This window comes from Arachis ipaensis, chromosome B5, assembly GCF_059453495.1.
Source record: "Arachis ipaensis isolate K30076 ecotype BB chromosome B5, ASM5945349v1, whole genome shotgun sequence".
Classification (NCBI taxonomy): Eukaryota; Viridiplantae; Streptophyta; class Magnoliopsida; order Fabales; family Fabaceae; genus Arachis; species Arachis ipaensis.
In genome coordinates, this window is record NC_142440.1 from 99,187,821 (window position 1) to 99,204,668 (window position 16,848).

The 16,848-nt window shown below is 32.6% G+C and overlaps 2 protein-coding genes across 2 annotated transcripts; both read left to right on the plus strand.

The window, feature by feature from the left end:
• The first annotated feature begins 5,418 nt into the window (after positions 1 to 5,418).
• LOC107639890 (P-loop NTPase domain-containing protein LPA1 homolog 1-like) lies at positions 5,419 to 6,322 on the plus strand. Its single transcript, XM_088487550.1, has 4 exons — positions 5,419 to 5,613; positions 5,759 to 5,875; positions 6,006 to 6,064; positions 6,220 to 6,322. Exons 1-4 carry the CDS (start codon positions 5,419 to 5,421, stop codon positions 6,320 to 6,322), a joined length of 474 nt encoding a protein of 157 aa, XP_088343676.1.
• A 4,900-nt stretch (positions 6,323 to 11,222) lies between these two features.
• On the plus strand, positions 11,223 to 16,598 carry LOC107639891 (rhamnogalacturonan I rhamnosyltransferase 1-like). The gene is made up of 8 exons (XM_088486111.1): positions 11,223 to 11,727; positions 12,344 to 12,411; positions 12,507 to 12,595; positions 12,728 to 12,893; positions 13,365 to 13,654; positions 14,650 to 14,854; positions 14,931 to 15,088; positions 15,914 to 16,598. Exons 1-8 carry the CDS (start codon positions 11,412 to 11,414, stop codon positions 16,140 to 16,142), a joined length of 1,521 nt encoding a protein of 506 aa, XP_088342237.1. The 5' UTR covers positions 11,223 to 11,411; the 3' UTR covers positions 16,143 to 16,598.
• The last annotated feature ends 250 nt before the right edge of the window (positions 16,599 to 16,848 follow it).

Here is a 16,848-nt window from a genome sequence, read left to right on the forward strand (position 1 = left end):
TACTAGGGTTTACATGAGTAAGTAATTGATGCATAAATCCACTTCCGGGGCCCACTTGGTGTGTGTTTGGGCTGAGCTTAAGTGTAGCACGTGCAGAGGTCATTTGTGGAGTTGAACGCCAGTTTCTGTGCCAGTTTGGGCGTTCAACTCTGGTTTTGGATTCCTTTCTGGCGCTGGACGCCAGATTTGGGCAGAAGGCTGGCGTTGAACGCCAGTTTACGTCGTCAATTCTTGGCCAAAGTATGGACTATTATATATTGTTGGAAAGCTCTGGATGTCTACTTTCCAATGCAATTGGAAGCGCGCCATTTCGAGTTCTGTAGCTCCAGAAAATCCACTTTGAGTGCAGGGAGGTCAGAATCCAACAGCATCAGCAGTCCTTTTTCAACCTCTGAATCTGATTTCTGCTCAAGTCCCTCAATTTCAGCCAGAAAATACCTGAAATCATAGAAAAACACACAAACTCCTAGTAAAGTCCAGAAATGTGAATTTATCATAAAAACTAATGAAAACATCCCTAAAAGTAACTAGATCCTACTAAAAACATTCTAAAAACAATGTCAAAAAGCGTATAAATTATCCGCTCATCACAACACCAAACTTAAATTGTTGCTTGTCCCCAAGCAACTGAAAATCAAAATAGGATAAAAAGAATAGAATATACTATAAATTCCAAACTATCAATGAAACATAGCTTCAATCATATGAGCGGGACTTATAGCTTTTTGCCTCTTGAATAGTTTTGGCATCTCACTTTATCCATTGAGGTTCAGAATGATTGGCATCTATAGGAACTCAGAGTTCAGATAGTGTTATTGATTCTCCTAGTTCAGTATGATGATTCTTGAACACTGCTATTTTATGAGTCTTGGCCGTGGCCCTAAGCACTTTGTTTTCCAGTATTACCACCGGATACATAAATGCCACAGACACATAATTGGGTGAACCTTTTCAGATTGTGACTCAGCTTTGCTAAAGTCCCCAATTAGAGGTGTCCAGGGTTCTTAAGCACACTCTTCTTTTGCTTTGGACCTTGACTTTAACCGCTCAGTCTCAAGTTTTCACTTGACACCTACACGCCACAAGCACATGGATAGGGACAGCTTGGTTTAGCCGCTTAGACCAGGATTTTATTCCTTTAGGCCCTCCTATCCACTGATGCTCAAAGCCTTGGGATCCTTTTTATTTGCCCTTGCCTTTTGGTTTTAAGGGTTATTGGCTTTTTCTGCTTGCTTTTTCTTTTTCTTTCTATTTTTTTTTTCGCCTATTTTTTTTTTCTGCAAGCTTTGTTTTTTGCTGCTTTTTCTTGCTTCAAGAATCATTTTTATGATTTTTCAGATTATCAAATAACATGTCTCCTAGTCATCATTCTTTCAAGAGCCAACATATTTAACATTCTTAAACAACAACTTCAAAAGACATATGCACTGTTCAAGCATACATTCAGAAAACAAGAAGCATTGTCACCACATCAATATAATTAGGCTAAGTTCAAGGATAAATTCGAAACTCATGTACTTCTTGTTCTTTTGAATTAAAATATTTTTCATTTAAGAGAGGTGATGGATTCATAGGACATTCATATCTTTAAGACAAAGTTACTAACTACTAATGATCATGTAATGAAGACACAAACATAGATAAGCACATAACATAGAAAACGAAAAACAGAGAAAGTAAGAACAAGGAATGAGTCCACCTTAGTGATGTCCTTGAGCTCTTCTATGTCTCTTCCTTGTCTTTGCTGCTCCTCCTTCATTGCTTTTAGATCTTCTCTGATTTCATGAAGGATGATGGATTTCTCTTGATGTTCCACCCTTAGTTGCTTCCAATAATTGTGTGGAAGAAAATGTATCCCCTGAGGTATCTCAGGGATCTCTTGATTTGCAGTCAAATGTTCTACCACTGAGCTATAGACCCTTGATGGAAGCTTTTGTCTTCCCTTTCCTCTTTCTAGAGGTTTCTCTGGCCTTAGGTGCCATCAATGGTTATGGAAAAAACAAAAAAAGCTATGCTTTTACCACACCTCACGTAAGGAAGCAGAGCTGTTACATAGAGAAAGATCTATTATGTCCCTCAATGACATTATCTTCTTATGGATCTCTATCATTATGTCCCTCAATAATCATGAATACTAGATTTTGAATAAAAAAATCAGAAGTACCAAAAATTGGAAGGCGACAAGAAAATTGGAAGCGAGAAGACAAAAATTCAGAAGCTTCAAATGCGAGTAGCGATGAACACATGGCAACGCGAGCAGGGACCAACCCAACGGCGAGGCGAGGCAAGCAGCGACGAACATGACGGAGACGCCAACAATGAGGAACACAGGCAATGACGAGAAAATCGAATAGAGAAGAGTAAATCACGAGCAGTGATAAGGAACGCGAAGAGAAAAGAGTAAATTGCACATCAATCAAAATTTAAAGTGGTTGGGGCTAGGGTTTCTAATTGAACACGGTTGGAGTAGTTTTGTTATTTCAACAATTCAACCAAATTAAACCACTAGTAAGTAAAATTTGAGAGAAATTTTTGTCATACCTGAGAGACTTGAGAGGAAGATGTGAACGACACTACGGTGGAGCAAAGCGAATGTTTCAGAATGGCGCGGACCAAAGATCGAACATGGCGGAGCAGAGCAGAACACGATGCGAGAAGAAGCACATGACACGAGCAGAGCAGAACGCGATGCGAGCATAGCAGTGAAGAACACCACAACGGCAAGAAAGAGGAACCCAGAAACGCGAGTCAATTTACATTACCCCCAATTTCTCATATGCAGCAACACTAATCATCCAATTAAAAGAGAAACTAAAAATCATAGTGGCGGTATAAACCTCCATAATAAACTAAAGCGCCACAAATATATCAAAAATTCTGGCAGAGACTAAAAATGCCAAAATTGGACAAAAAATGGCAGTTTTGTGTAACCGCCGTAAAACTATTGCCATTTTAATCCACTTTTTTTGTAGTGAACACCACTTCCAAACACTACAAAAAAAAGAATTTAAAATGGCATTTACATTATGGCGGTTCTTTAAAACCGCCATAATGTTCGAGTAATATGGCATTTTATGATGGTGCCATAATTAATGAGCATAAAATGGCAGCATTCCGTGATTTTGGCGGTTAAAACCGCCATTATCGGAGCACATCTTTAAAAACTTAAAATTAGAAAGGGCCTAAACGAAGGAAAACCCATCAGGTTGGAAAAACCCAAATATCTTAAATCGACTATGTCTCCCAAGAAGGAAAATCCTAACGCGCGTTGCCACCATTGTCAAACCCAAAAACGACGATTTGTGCTCTACTTCGACGACGATCTGCACCAAGCGACTGCTCCGACGACGATCTGCTCCAGCGACGATTTTCTTGGCGTTCTCCTCCGACGAAATTGTGTGCTGTGAACTGAAATGATCTCTCCAGCGACGATCTCCTCTGGCGGCGCGTTCTCCTCCTTCAGTGATCTTCTATGATTTGGCTTCGATATGAAGATTTGTCGCCGCTCATCTCATCGCCATCATTCATCTCTGCGCCATCGCAAGCAACACCGTTGTCGCTATCTTCTTCGATCTGGTTTTCAATCTGGCTCATCTCCTCGCCATGGCAAGCAACACCGTTGTTGCTACCTTCCACTGTTTGGTTTTGCCATCTCTATCACTTCTAATAGGTAATTCTTCGTTCTTTTAGATTTACTTCATGCTCTAGTAGGAAGAAACAAAGAATACTGGTTCTGTTTTTATTATTGTGTATTTTAACTTTCATTGATCGTTTGTGATGTTGTTGTTAGCTTGTTACTGCTGCATTTTCTATTGTGTTGTTGTTTTTTTGCTTCTAATTTTATTTAGTTTGAGATCTAATCTGTTCTATTAAACAGATTAATCTGCATCATTTGTCCAAAATTAATTAGCTCAATCGTTTTATTTTTCTGAATCATTTTAGCTGCTAGACCTTTGTTTGCGTATCTGATTGTTGCGCATGGTGTTTTTTTAAACGGTTGTTGCTTTGAGCTAATCGTTGTTTGTTGCAATTCTGGTGGTTAAAGCTTTGCAATTTTTGTATTTTCATGCTGCTTAACTTTCTCTTGGTGGGATTTGGTTTGGTGTTGTTGCAGGAGAACACTAAAATGAAGCATCCTTAATTGCTTTATGAGGCCAAGCTTTACAACATTCTTCAAGGAGGAAGTATTTTTTTTCTTTTTTTTTTTGGGAAATATTAAGCTATTTTCTGAGTGAGGAAGAAAAACAAAAGAATTGACTTTTGACTTTTGAGATTTTATTTTCTTAATATGTAGGTGGCATTCCTAGCATAAGATGGTCTGGTGTAGATAGGGAGGATAATGTTCTCGTGATGGATTTGCTTGGGCCTAGTCTTGAGGATCCATTTGTGTATTGTGGAAGGAAGTTCTCATTGAAGACAGTATTGATGTTGGCTGATCAAATGGTGACCTTGCTTTGCTTTAACTTTTATTTTATTTTTTGGTTATAAGGGTAACAACTGTGCCAGAAAATTAACCACTTCCCTGTTTTATTTTCGTTCATTTTTTTTCCTGATGAAACAGATGAATTGTTTTAGCACTCTTTATCTGCTATACAGTTCTGCTGAAAATTGTCATGTGCATCACCATTATAAATCTTGTTGTGTGTTATGTGTTCTGATGCTAAGAGCGCGTTTGGTATTGACTCTTTCTTAATTTTGTTGGGATGCAGATGACTAGAATAGAATATGTGCATTCCAAAGGTTTTCTACATAGAGATATAAAGCCTGACAACTTCCTCATGGGACTTGGTCGGAAAGCAAACCAGGTAGCTACACGGTTATTGCTTTGTTCAGAGAGAAACATTTTTAGATATGGTATGTGATGCTATGTCTGAGTACAAGTATCTCAGTCCCAATCAGAGAGCAGATTTGGTGCTAGCCTGCAGGTATGCCATTCTTTTCATACCTTGTTGGGGCCTATGTTGATTTACAATGCAGGCAAATTAGAGATGATTTTTCATGGTCAAGATTTTTACAATACCACTAACCATATAGCACATCTTTAGAGACTGAAGTGTTTATGATTCTATTCAATGCCAATAAAATTTTATGGACTCATTTCCAATTTTCTTTTTTTGTAGTTTGTTTAGAAGAAATAAGCATATTGATAAATGTAACACTAAAATTGCATATATCTTCTATTTTTGGTTATAGGATGCGAGGAAGAAAGGAGTCTGTGACAGTGCTGTTGTGTGGCACTTGTGGCTGTGGCAAATCCACATTGTCTTCACTGCTGGTAATTTATCTTCATCTTGCAAGAAACTACATATAGTATCTTGGCCTGTTAATCGCGTTGCAAAAGCTTGGCCTGTTAATCGCGTTGACTCTAATGGGAAGCCTATTTGGGGCCTTGGACCAGATAATGGAATTGGAAGTCCAATGTATGGTCCCTTGCGGATTGGTAAGGCAGAACCGATAAATCTTCAGTTTGGTTTTTATGGGATCATTGCTTGGCCCAGTGATGGTGGTACTAGTCGAGCTGGAAATGTTGATGAGTCGAGGGCTGATGATTCTGGTAGTAGATATTTATCCTCTTGCTGTAGCTCACCGACCTCAGAAGGTCCTGCGAAAGAGGTAAATTTGAACAATTCTTTTTAATTTATCTTCTTGTTCAGTGCAAAAAATTAAAGGCTCGTTATTGTTGGTGATGAAAAAGTTGGAGTATAAACTAAAGACGTTAATCTTTTTGTTGCCCCTTTTTTCATTATGTATTTTATAGCTCAAGGAAGATTTCTCAGTGCATGATAGTGATGAAGAGTTAGACGACGATGATCAGCTAGAGGTAGGTAGTAATGATGATTTAAGTGATGATGGTCACAAAGACGTCCATGACGAGGTAAAGTTAAAGTCTCCATATTAGTTTAAATGATACACCAATATGAACTGTTTGTATGCGTGCACGTGCATGTGTATATACTATCAATTCTTCCTAAAAAGGAATTTTAGGCCTTTCCATTGCTGTGCAGAAAGGGTCAGTTGATGAGGAATCTACAAAGTACCTTTTCCTCCTGATCTTGATAAGAAGGCAAGTGTTTTTTCTTGCTAGGTTTGTAATATGGAATATAATAATTGATAATCTTGAGAAATAATAAAGAAATATAATGAAATACAATATTATTATTCATATCTATAAGTTAAAAATATCACTTATACTATTGTACTATTGATAATATAATGCAGGACTCTTTCATACTTGACTTGGGAAGATTTTTCACTGGCTATGAAATTGGAGTTATCTCAAAATGTGGTATATATATATATATATATTACTACAATGTTCTAATAATATAGATCTTAGCTTATTCATATATATAACAAAATGGAACAGGAGTGATGATTTTATGTAATTATATATTTTTGTTAATGAGGTTTGCCTCCACTTTATCTATTAGTGTAATTCTTCTAAAATAAATAAAGAAAAGGAAGAAGATATAATTGAAAAGGATAATTAATGAGTGATGATTAAGTGTTTTAGAATAACAGTTTTGCACTTCATAAAAAATGATAAAATATTACTTTTTATTTTATTTAAAATAAACGCCCATTTTTTAAAATTTAATTTGTATATATAAATATGTTGGTTGTGTTGTGATGGGTGCAGGAGCAATTTTATGCAAAGGGCTGAATAGAGGATTAGGGACACTGTTAGCAGGGTCTTTAGCATTTATTGTTGGATATATTGCAAATGCATGTAATAGGGTGGTTTAAGCTATTTTCATTGGGGTTGCAGTTTTTCTTATAGGTATATACTTTAATAATGGTTGTGACAATCGAGTAGCAAGAAGGTTGTGATGACTAATAATTTTGAGGTTTATTTTGTTATCCTTGAGCCAGTAGCTACTTATACAAGGTTCTTTCCCTATATAAAGAAGAACTATGACTATGGCATAATCATATTCCTCTTGACCTTCAACTTGATTACGGTGTCAAGCTATAGGATTGACAATGTATTGAAGATTTCACATGACAGAATCTACACCATTGCTATAGGCTTTGGCATTTGCCTCCTCATGAGTTTGCTCATATTCCCAATTGGTCAGGGGAAGATCTCCATAATTCAACAGTTTATAAGCTTGAAGGCCTAGAAAATTCACTAGAAGGTGATATATATATATATATATCAATTGATAATTTGCCATAATTAGCACTTAACCATGCTGAGATATGTTGCAGCTTGTGTGAATGAATACTTTCATGGAGAAATTGAAGCCTCTGGAGAGGACAAATCGTCTGAGGATCCAATATACAAAGGCTATAAAGCTGTTTTGGATTCAAAATCCTCTGATGAAATGTTGGCAAGTCCATTTAATCATTCCTTGGTTCATTATTCCAATGAAGTATTGATGATAGAAGATCTTCTAGTAATTTAGATAGGCATTACATGCAAGTTGGGAGCCAAGGCATTCATGTCACAGATTTCCATGACAGTAGTATGTTAAAGTTAGAGCTGTTCTTCGCCAATTCGGATACACTGTGGTTGCTTTAATGGCTATTTGAGAACAGAAATTCAGGTAATGCATCAGTAATTTCATAAGTTTGAGCTTTAAATCTCATTGATAGAGTGATATTGACAGTTTAAGGGAGTTGCTCCTGCCATAAACTTTTTTGCATATCGTGTTGTATTGTTAATATTGGGTATTACTCTAATGAGCTTGGCATCCTTAAGCAAATAAGCACTCTAGAAGCAAATAATTAAAATGAACATGATTTTCTTTTAGGAGGCAAAAATTGGGCATGAAAATAAGCACTCTAGAAGCAAATAATCAAGACAAAAGAAGGATTGGAGTGAGGACAAAGATTATCATGACAAAGTACACCAAAAACTATGATTGAGATTTTATGTATTAAGAGCTATATGTTAAGACATTTATAATTAAAAAATTATGTTATGTTAGATACTTTATTTGTATAGAGGTTATTACTTTTTATTTTTAATACTAAAAAATAATATATTATGTTTATACATTGTTTATGAGTTATATAATATTTTGTTTATGAATATTGATTTTTTGTTATTGAAAAAATTTAATAAAAAATTATTTGTTTAATTCGATAAAAATAACTGTTAAAATTTGTCTTTGTAAATGATAAAAATGTCACTTTTATTCAGTAAAAATGGCAGTTTGTAACTATCATTTTAAACAATGTAAAATGCCATTTTAATTCGGTAAAAATGGCGGTTTCAAACGCCATTTTAACTAACTAAAAATGTCGTTTTAACCAACCAAAACGCTGTTTTGTCAGGGTAAAAACGGCGGTTCGTAACCGCCATTTTAACCAACCAAAAATGCCATTTTTTTCTAGAAATAACGGCGGTTTGAACCGCCATTTTAACCAACCAAAACCGCCATTTTAACCCTGGAAATAACGGCGGTTTGAACCGCCGTTTTAACCAACCAAAACCGCCGTTTTAACCAACCAAAAATGCCGTTTTATTTGGAAATAACGGCAGTTTGAACCGCCGTTTTAACCTATCCAAAAACCGCCGTTTTAACCCAGGAAATTGTGGCGGTTTTCTAAAAACCGCCGTAATAACCAGAATGGCGCCCAGAATTACGTCGTTTTTTAAAACCGCCGTTTCTGGTAATAATGGCGGTTCAAACCGCCGTAAATACCCAAAAAAACCGCCATTTTAACCAGATTTTTTTGTAGTGAAAACTCACCAATTATCAAGCTATACACATATAACATACAAAAAAATCAACACTATGGCTAGTAAAATATCAAACCACAAGAATTTGAACAGACTTATCTTATCCAATAATATTAAAGATAAAATCCAGCAATATTTCAATGCTAGATCATCCCTAAACAACCAAAATTACAAAATCTACTCAAAAACCAAACATAAAAATGTAAAAATGTTAGGGCAGGAAATTGGAGTGTAAGTTTTGAGTTGCTACCCACAAACCTTATTTAGAAATGATGGGCTCGACGAGAGCTTCGCGTGGCCACAAATGGCTCGTCAATCGGAGCTCTGGTTCAGAAGTTATGAGTGAAACAAGATGAATGTGAATAGTGTTCTTCCCTCTTCTCCTCTCCTCTCATCTCAGCACCTCCCCTCTCTCAATTTAGGGTAAAATGAGCTGAAAGCTCATTAAAAGATGTATATATATGTTGGGCTTGGACCCAACTTAGGTCCGGTCTAACTCGTTAGTGTTTTAGGTCCTTTTGACCAAACTTTGGGCTAAAACCTTTAAGATTAATGCCCAATTTTCAATTCTAAATTATTTTTATCCTTTCAAAACAATAAATTCAATTTTCAAAATCTTATTTTTCTCAATACGCGGTACCGGTCAGACTAGAGCCGGTACTACCAGCTGAAGTGCCGGTTAGTACGCATTTTTATAAAAATTTTCGCAAAAGATACATTTTTCCACTCAGAAAAATTCATTGAAATCAAATTTCATCTTTATAATTTAAAAAGAACACTTCTATATTTTTCAACCTATTTCGGGTAATTAAAAATTATTATTCTATTAAAACGGTTATTCTGGTTCTTACATACTTGTTTTCCAAATTATCGACATTATTCTTGTATTGCTGTTATATAGAAAATTTTGTTGATTGTTTAACTTTAACCTTCCGGTGAGACTATATTGAAGCTAAATAAATTTTTTTTGGATTGAAATAGAATAGTTTAAACTTTAAAGACTAAAAAATAACCAATTTAATACTTTATTCTTTAACTTATTTTTAAATTTTAATATATATTTTATATTCTATTTTGTATTTTGTTTTGATAACTGCTTCTGATATATTACTATCACTCCTATCAAAATAAAATTAAATTATGAAATAACTGCTAAGTGCTAATTAAGCAACAATGAATGAGCATGCAGCTTTAAATTCGACGCTGCCGCATTAACAGTGCGTGACAAAGATTAGTCTTAATTATAATAATATCTGATCGATAATATTCTATATATCTCTTTAATTGAATCCATATCGCTATTTCAAAAATCATCATTTTTAAACTGAATTTATTCGGTTATAATTTCTGACTGATACATTGGAGCCGAAATAGTAAAGCTATTTGGAACTGATGGGATGACCACATTGTAAGTCCATATGAGTCAATTCATTCTAATTAATGTCTACCTTTTGTTCTCCTTGCAATAATGTAATTGAATTTCAACCTTTCTTTTTTAAGAAATATAGAATTATACATCATACAATTGATTACAACATAATTCCATGATGTTATTACCATAATACGAAGGCCTAAGACTACGACTCCATTCATTTATTTACAACTTATTTCTTTTCTTTCAAAATGTAATTTGAAGGAAAAAAAAGACAAATAATTCAATTGAGATGAACAATGTTCAATCATTGAAAATATCTTTCCTAATTTAATACTCTCTACGACTTGTATTCTTGACCTGTGTCAATTTTAATCATTACTAGCTACTCACTGCCAAAATATACCCATGTAAAATTAATTTAGTAAGTACTTTAATTAAAATAAAGGTTTCAAATACGACTATTGAGAATAAAAAAAAAGTTAGAGAATTTTACACCTTTAAAAAACTTAACCAAAAGTGATTGCAAATATAAAATTATTTTCATTTAAAAATAATAATAAAAATGATTAGTTAATTTAATATATTTAATTAAATTATTTTGTAATATAATTATTTTTAATTATCATTTTTATACTATGAAAATAATTTTATACGAATAATAATATCAATAATTTAATTTTTAAAAAAATTATCAAAGTATAAAAAGAAAACATTATGATTATTAGATATAACGAGTATATATATAAAGAGTTTAATTTTAATATATTGACAGTGTAAAGCGTTTTACACAGTTGTACAATCATATTTATTATTTTAGATGATCATTTATGTAGTCAATATAAAAAATAATTCACATAGTCAATATAAAAAGTAATTATTTTTATTGATATAATATGATATTACATAATTAGATACATATATAAAACTACTTTATAATGATAGCGTATGAAAATTAAATTCTATATATAAAAAGCACATATAAGAATGAAACTCGTGTGAACTAGTGAATGGAACCTATCCACTAATAAGTATGTACGTAATAGTAAATACATAGATAGAGACTATAATTATGTTTGAAAATTGTGATATATGCTCTTCTTAACATCCAGATATATATAGTATAGAAATGCGTACAAACCCAACCTACCAAAAGTTTTCATCTAGCTTCCAAAACTAGCTTTTGTGGATATACAATATATAGTTATTCCACAAACTGGTAATTAAGGTGCTACCATAAGAACTTCCAAAATCAAGAACCAATATATAGTTCTAAAACAATGAGATCTTAGAGGGCTTCCTTTTTCATCTATTTCAAAAAAGAAAGATTATTATTATTATATTATTATGGATAATAATAAAGCCAAGGTTGATGATCATGGAGAGCCTCACTATGCAGAAATCATGAATAAGAATAACAATGGAGGGTTCATCAAATGCTTGATAGTTGAATGGAACAAAACTGAGAATCTAAAGGGTTCTTCCTTAATAAGTTCCCAGTCCCCTCTACTTCGGCTCAAAATATTGGCGATTGCGGCCATTTCCATGTTGATGTTGCTGACAAGTGCCATCTTGTTGGAGTTCACTGCACTTAGTGAAACAATGAAGCCAAAGATTCTATCACTGCGCTCTTCTCATATCGGCATTTTTGGCGCTCCAGAAAGTAAGTCTACGATATAAGATTCCTTATCTTGGTTTGAATCTATCATTTCTGCGGAGAAAAATCATATTTGTACCTAAATTTTTGGTGTTGGCTACCATTGCAGTTATATATTGTAAAAAAGAATGGATATCCGATTCATGTAAATGACTAAACATTTAGGTGATTGTGGTGAAATGCAGTTACAAAAGTTTAAGTTGATAAGTAAAAATACAAGAATAATTATATTTTTAATATGTTTCATAAATAATTATATTTTTAATATTTTTTTCGCATTTTTTTTTGTTTTGGTAATACAAAAATCCTAACTTTAAATGTTTCTATTATAGAAATTCTAATATTCTGATGATGCTACTTCTCCCAATAACTATAGAAACATGCCGATGTTATATTATTAGCGCTACAGTTATATATTATTAGCGCTACAGTAATATATAACATAGAAAAGGAAAGCATGTATAAATTACCTTGTGATTTATACATTACTCTCCTAGATCTATGGTCTGCACACCGAAACATTGTATTGTGTCCAAATAGCATAACTGTTTACAAAATTATAGCAGCTAGCTGATTAATTATTATTTATTTTGTGTATTCTTCAATGTGTGGTGGTGTTCAGGGATTTATGAGAACAATGGTTATTTGATGGTCTCATCCAATGGAGGATTGAACCAAATGCGAGCCGGGGTTAGTATCAGAAACCGAAATTCAGAGCATCTTTCGATTATTTTAACCATATACATATATAAATCACATAGCTGATGTATGTCTGTGCTATGCAGATAAGTGACATGGTAGCCATTGCTAGTTACTTAAATGTCACTCTTGTAGTTCCAGAGTTGGACAACACCTCCTTTTGGAATGACCGCAGGTGTGCGCGAAATATTTGTTGGTTTTTTTTTTTTTTTTTTTTTTTTTTTTTTTTTTTAATGATACCAAATTTGCAATTTGTTTTCAGAATTATTTATGATGAAATTATTTTATTGCTTTTCATTTTTTGTAGTCAGTTCCAAGACATATTCGATGTAGATTATTTCATTGAGTATTTGAGAGATGAGGTCAAAATAGTGAAGGAATTACCTCAAGGGATGAAGAAAAGGATTGCATCAAGATACCTCTATTCCATGCCCCCTGTTAGTTGGTCTAACATGTCATATTATTATAAAACAGTAAGTTCTATGATGTTTGATCCTATTGATTGAAGGTTCTAGCATTTTTTCTAGAGTAAATCTTCAATTTTGTGTAGAATTGTATTTTTATTTAGGGTTGGTTTAATAAAATTGAACCACCTGCGTTGATAAAATCAAAATAATAGTTTTTAATAAGTATAAAGAACAAAAATTATGTTTGACATATATATGTATTTTGATGAATTGGTATGTCATGTATGCTATATGCTAATGTGTTATTTAATGTGATATGTCGGCAAATTTTATTAGTCAAAACAATATATTAATTAACTACCGATTGATCAACATGATAAGGACTACATTAATAATTTTTAAATTTTAAGGGCTTGAAGAAAGTATATTTGAAATTTTACAGACTAGCTAAATATATCAAACCTTTATTCAATTTCAGAGCCAATAACCTTGTATGATGTTCTAACTATATTGCATGCACAATGCTTAATAATGCAGATTCTTCCTCGCATAAAAAAACATCAAGTAGTACATTTTACGAAAACTGATGCCAGGCTTGCGAACAACGGCATTCCACTGGAGGTTCAAAAGCTGCGGTGTCGCGTGAATTACAAAGCGTTGCGATTCACTTCTGATATAGAGATGGTTGGCAAGAAGATTGTTAAGATTATGAGGCAAAATGGTCCATTTTTGGTGCTTCACCTGAGATATGAGATGGACATGTTGGCATTCTCTGGCTGCTATCAAAGTTTAAACGAGAAAGAAATGGAAGAATTGACAGCAATGAGGTCAAAGTGTTAAAAGTTTAAACAAATTGTGATTCGTATAAAATTATTTCTGATAAAAGTTTAAAGACTAGGGGCAGTACTTTTATTAAAGAGGAATACTAGGGGTTAGGGGTTAGCAATTTTTGTGTTTTGTAACTATCAATTGGCCATCAATAGTCTTTTTAATGGTGTGAGATTATATCCAATGGTAAGAGATCATTCACTTTTTTTTTTTTTTTTTTATGGTTAAGTGCTGGTCACAAAACACAAAAGTTGCTGGCCCTAAATTTTTTCTTTATTAAAAATTTGACCAGCATTTAACCATCAAAAGAAAAGTGAATAATCACACACCATTAGATATAATTTTATTTCATTAAAAACACTGATGATGACTAATTGATAGCTACAAATCACAAAATATACTGACTCCCTAGCACTCCTCAAGTTTAAATTATTATTTAAAACAAAAATATTTAAAAAATAATAGTCCAAAAAAATCTAAATTTATTTTATTTTATATTTTTTAATTATTACTAGAATAATTAGACAATATTAAATTGAGTAATGTTAGAGAACAAATTTTTTTCAACTAACATTCGCCAACTTTTTAAAAATTATTTTGTTTATATTTCTGGACCGAAATCATCTATCTTTAATCCTAAATCCTCAATTATAATCCTAAATCTTAAAACTGATTAATGTTAAATAACTAAAAATTAATTTCCTATATTTTTTTACTAAATGTAATAAGTATATAATTATGAATATTACGTATATAAAATTATAAATATTTAGTTAAATAAAATAATTTTAGATTATTATTTCTATGTAGTTAAATATGTAAATGATTTTGTATTTAATACATTTTATCATATCATAAAAGTACATAAGAATTTTACTTTTAAATTTTCATACAGTTTTTTTTACCTCTTATATCATATTATGAAATTATCAGCTCTCAAAATTTAAACTATTAAATAGCAGCTCATTAATAAAGGTACATTTTTTTTTTTTAGGTATGCATACCCTTGGTGGAAAGTGAAGGAAATAGACTCCAATTTGGTGAGAAGTATAGGCATATGCCCTTTGACCCCAGAGGAAACTGCTCTGACATTGAAAGCATTGGGCATTAACCCAAGAATGCAAATCTTTATAGCTGCTGGGGATATATATGGAGGGGAGAAAAGAATGGCACCTTTGAGAGAAGCTTTTCCAAATCTGGTAAATATATATACCATATGCTTTGATAAAATATATATCGCCCTTAATAATTTTCTGCTTTTCATGTTGGAGACAGATTAAAAAGGAAACGTTGTTAGATCCTTCTGACCTTGAGCCCTTCCATAACCATTCAAATAAGATGGCAGCACTGGATTACATTGTCTCCATTGAGAGTGATATCTTTGTGCCTACTTATAGTGGAAACATGGATAAAGTTGTTGAAGGTCACAGAAGGTAACATATAACAATCCAATATATACCATACTAAATTCCTAACTTAAAGGTATTTATGTATTTATTTTGTACTTTATACTAAGATTTTGAGAAGCTTTAAAAGTAATTTTTTTGAACTTTTGACTTATGAAAAGTAGTAGTATTAATGTCTGATGCAATTTTCAAAATCAAATTACAGCTTTCTAAGAAGCTCTTTAGGAACTTATAGAGAAATTAAAAAAATGACTTCTCTCATCATACTACTACTTTTTATCACATTTTTATAAAATAAGTACTTTTAAAACTAAAAATTCAAATATAAAATAACTTATTTATAAACTACTTTTAATATAACTATTTATTGTTTAAGCTATTTTTTTAAAAGAAATTTAATTAAACTGTTTATCCTAATTGAAAATCTAACCACATTCGGTGATAAAAAAGTTTGTGTGGAGATCAATGTTCGAAGCAAGAGTAAATATAAGCGACATATTTGTTATATATAGCGCAAATAGTTGCTTTTTATTTTTTATATGACTGGTAATGGTGATTACTATCAAAGTGCCACAGCACAGGCGATATACAAAATTATGGTGAATTCACACAATACAATTTAACATAGAAAAAATTTAACCGTAGATAACTTTTCATAAAAGCAATCATAATATCATTACTGCAATGTAAAAAATTGGAGCATGAGAGAACAAAAAGGTAACTAGAGAAATGAAAATTCGAAGAGCAAACCTCAATTACAGTTTTTATGATACCGAATTTATATTTATACTATTTTCTCATGTGCTAACTAGCTAATTGGCTCGGCATATATATGTTACATTAATCTTGCAGGTACCTGGGGTACAAAACCACAATAATTCCAAATAGATATGTACTTGTTCGTCTAATAGATCAATATAGGAATGGGACAATAAGTTGGGAAGAGTTTTCAAGAGTTGTTAAGTTAGCTCATGCTAGAAGAGGAGGCCCAATAACAAGATCAGTTGTTCCTTTGAAACCAAAGTTGGAAGATTACTTCTATTCCAATCCACAAGAATGTCTACCACAAGGTTCCTCCTAGTGTGCTCTATTATACAAGGTTCAGACCACTCGTGTCACTTTTTATAACCGTTGATCTATTTCAACTTGGAACCTTTGACCTATTCCATTGTAAACTGATGCTAACGAAGTTCTAGATCGCCTATGCTCTAAAGGGAAAATGAAGCATTGCAGATTAAACGCGTCCACAAATGAGGGTTATAACTTTATTTTTTATACAAATACTACATAATATAAAATAACATTAACTGTGAGTTTAAATAATTTCACAAAGTAAATAATTTATAGGAGAGTTATTACTATATTAGGAAATAGTTAGTTGATTTGGTCAACAGTTAGTTAGATTGGAAAAAGAGTTGTTAAGTCAATTTTGTAGAGAGTCTTGTGTAAGTTCTTGAACATGAGAGGTGCACTGATGCCTATATAAGACAGTGTAATATTAAGATCAATTCATCAATACAGAATTACTTTTTTCCAATAGAAATTCCTCAATTCTCTTTCGCTTTCTATTCCTTCTATATGCATGGTATCAAGAGTTTTATGATCCATGGGCCGAACACTCAAGCACTGCTACTTCAACAAATAATGTTGTAGTCATTTAGTAACAATCAATCAATCCAACAATTGTTTCAACTCAAACAATTCTCAATTCCACTTGTTGATAAACTAACAAAAGATAATATTTTCACCTGAGACATCTTACAACATTAACAATTTGTGGTCAAGAA

What these genes read in the sequence shown, in the direction of transcription:
- LOC107639891 (XM_088486111.1), top strand. Translation starts at nt 11,412, where the DNA reads ATGGATAATAATAAAGCCAAGGTTGATGATCATGGAGAGCCTCACTAT. An exon ending in CATTTTTGGCGCTCCAGAAA is followed by an intron (nt 11,728 to 12,343) that starts GTAAGTCTACGA and finishes GGTGGTGTTCAG; the next exon opens with GGATTTATGAGAACAATGGT. An exon ending in TCCTTTTGGAATGACCGCAG is followed by an intron (nt 12,596 to 12,727) that starts GTGTGCGCGAAA and finishes CATTTTTTGTAG; the next exon opens with TCAGTTCCAAGACATATTCG.
- LOC107639890 (XM_088487550.1), top strand. Translation starts at nt 5,419, where the DNA reads ATGTATGGTCCCTTGCGGATTGGTAAGGCAGAACCGATAAATCTTCAG. An exon ending in CAGAAGGTCCTGCGAAAGAG is followed by an intron (nt 5,614 to 5,758) that starts GTAAATTTGAAC and finishes TGTATTTTATAG; the next exon opens with CTCAAGGAAGATTTCTCAGT. An exon ending in ACAAAGACGTCCATGACGAG is followed by an intron (nt 5,876 to 6,005) that starts GTAAAGTTAAAG and finishes ATTGCTGTGCAG; the next exon opens with AAAGGGTCAGTTGATGAGGA.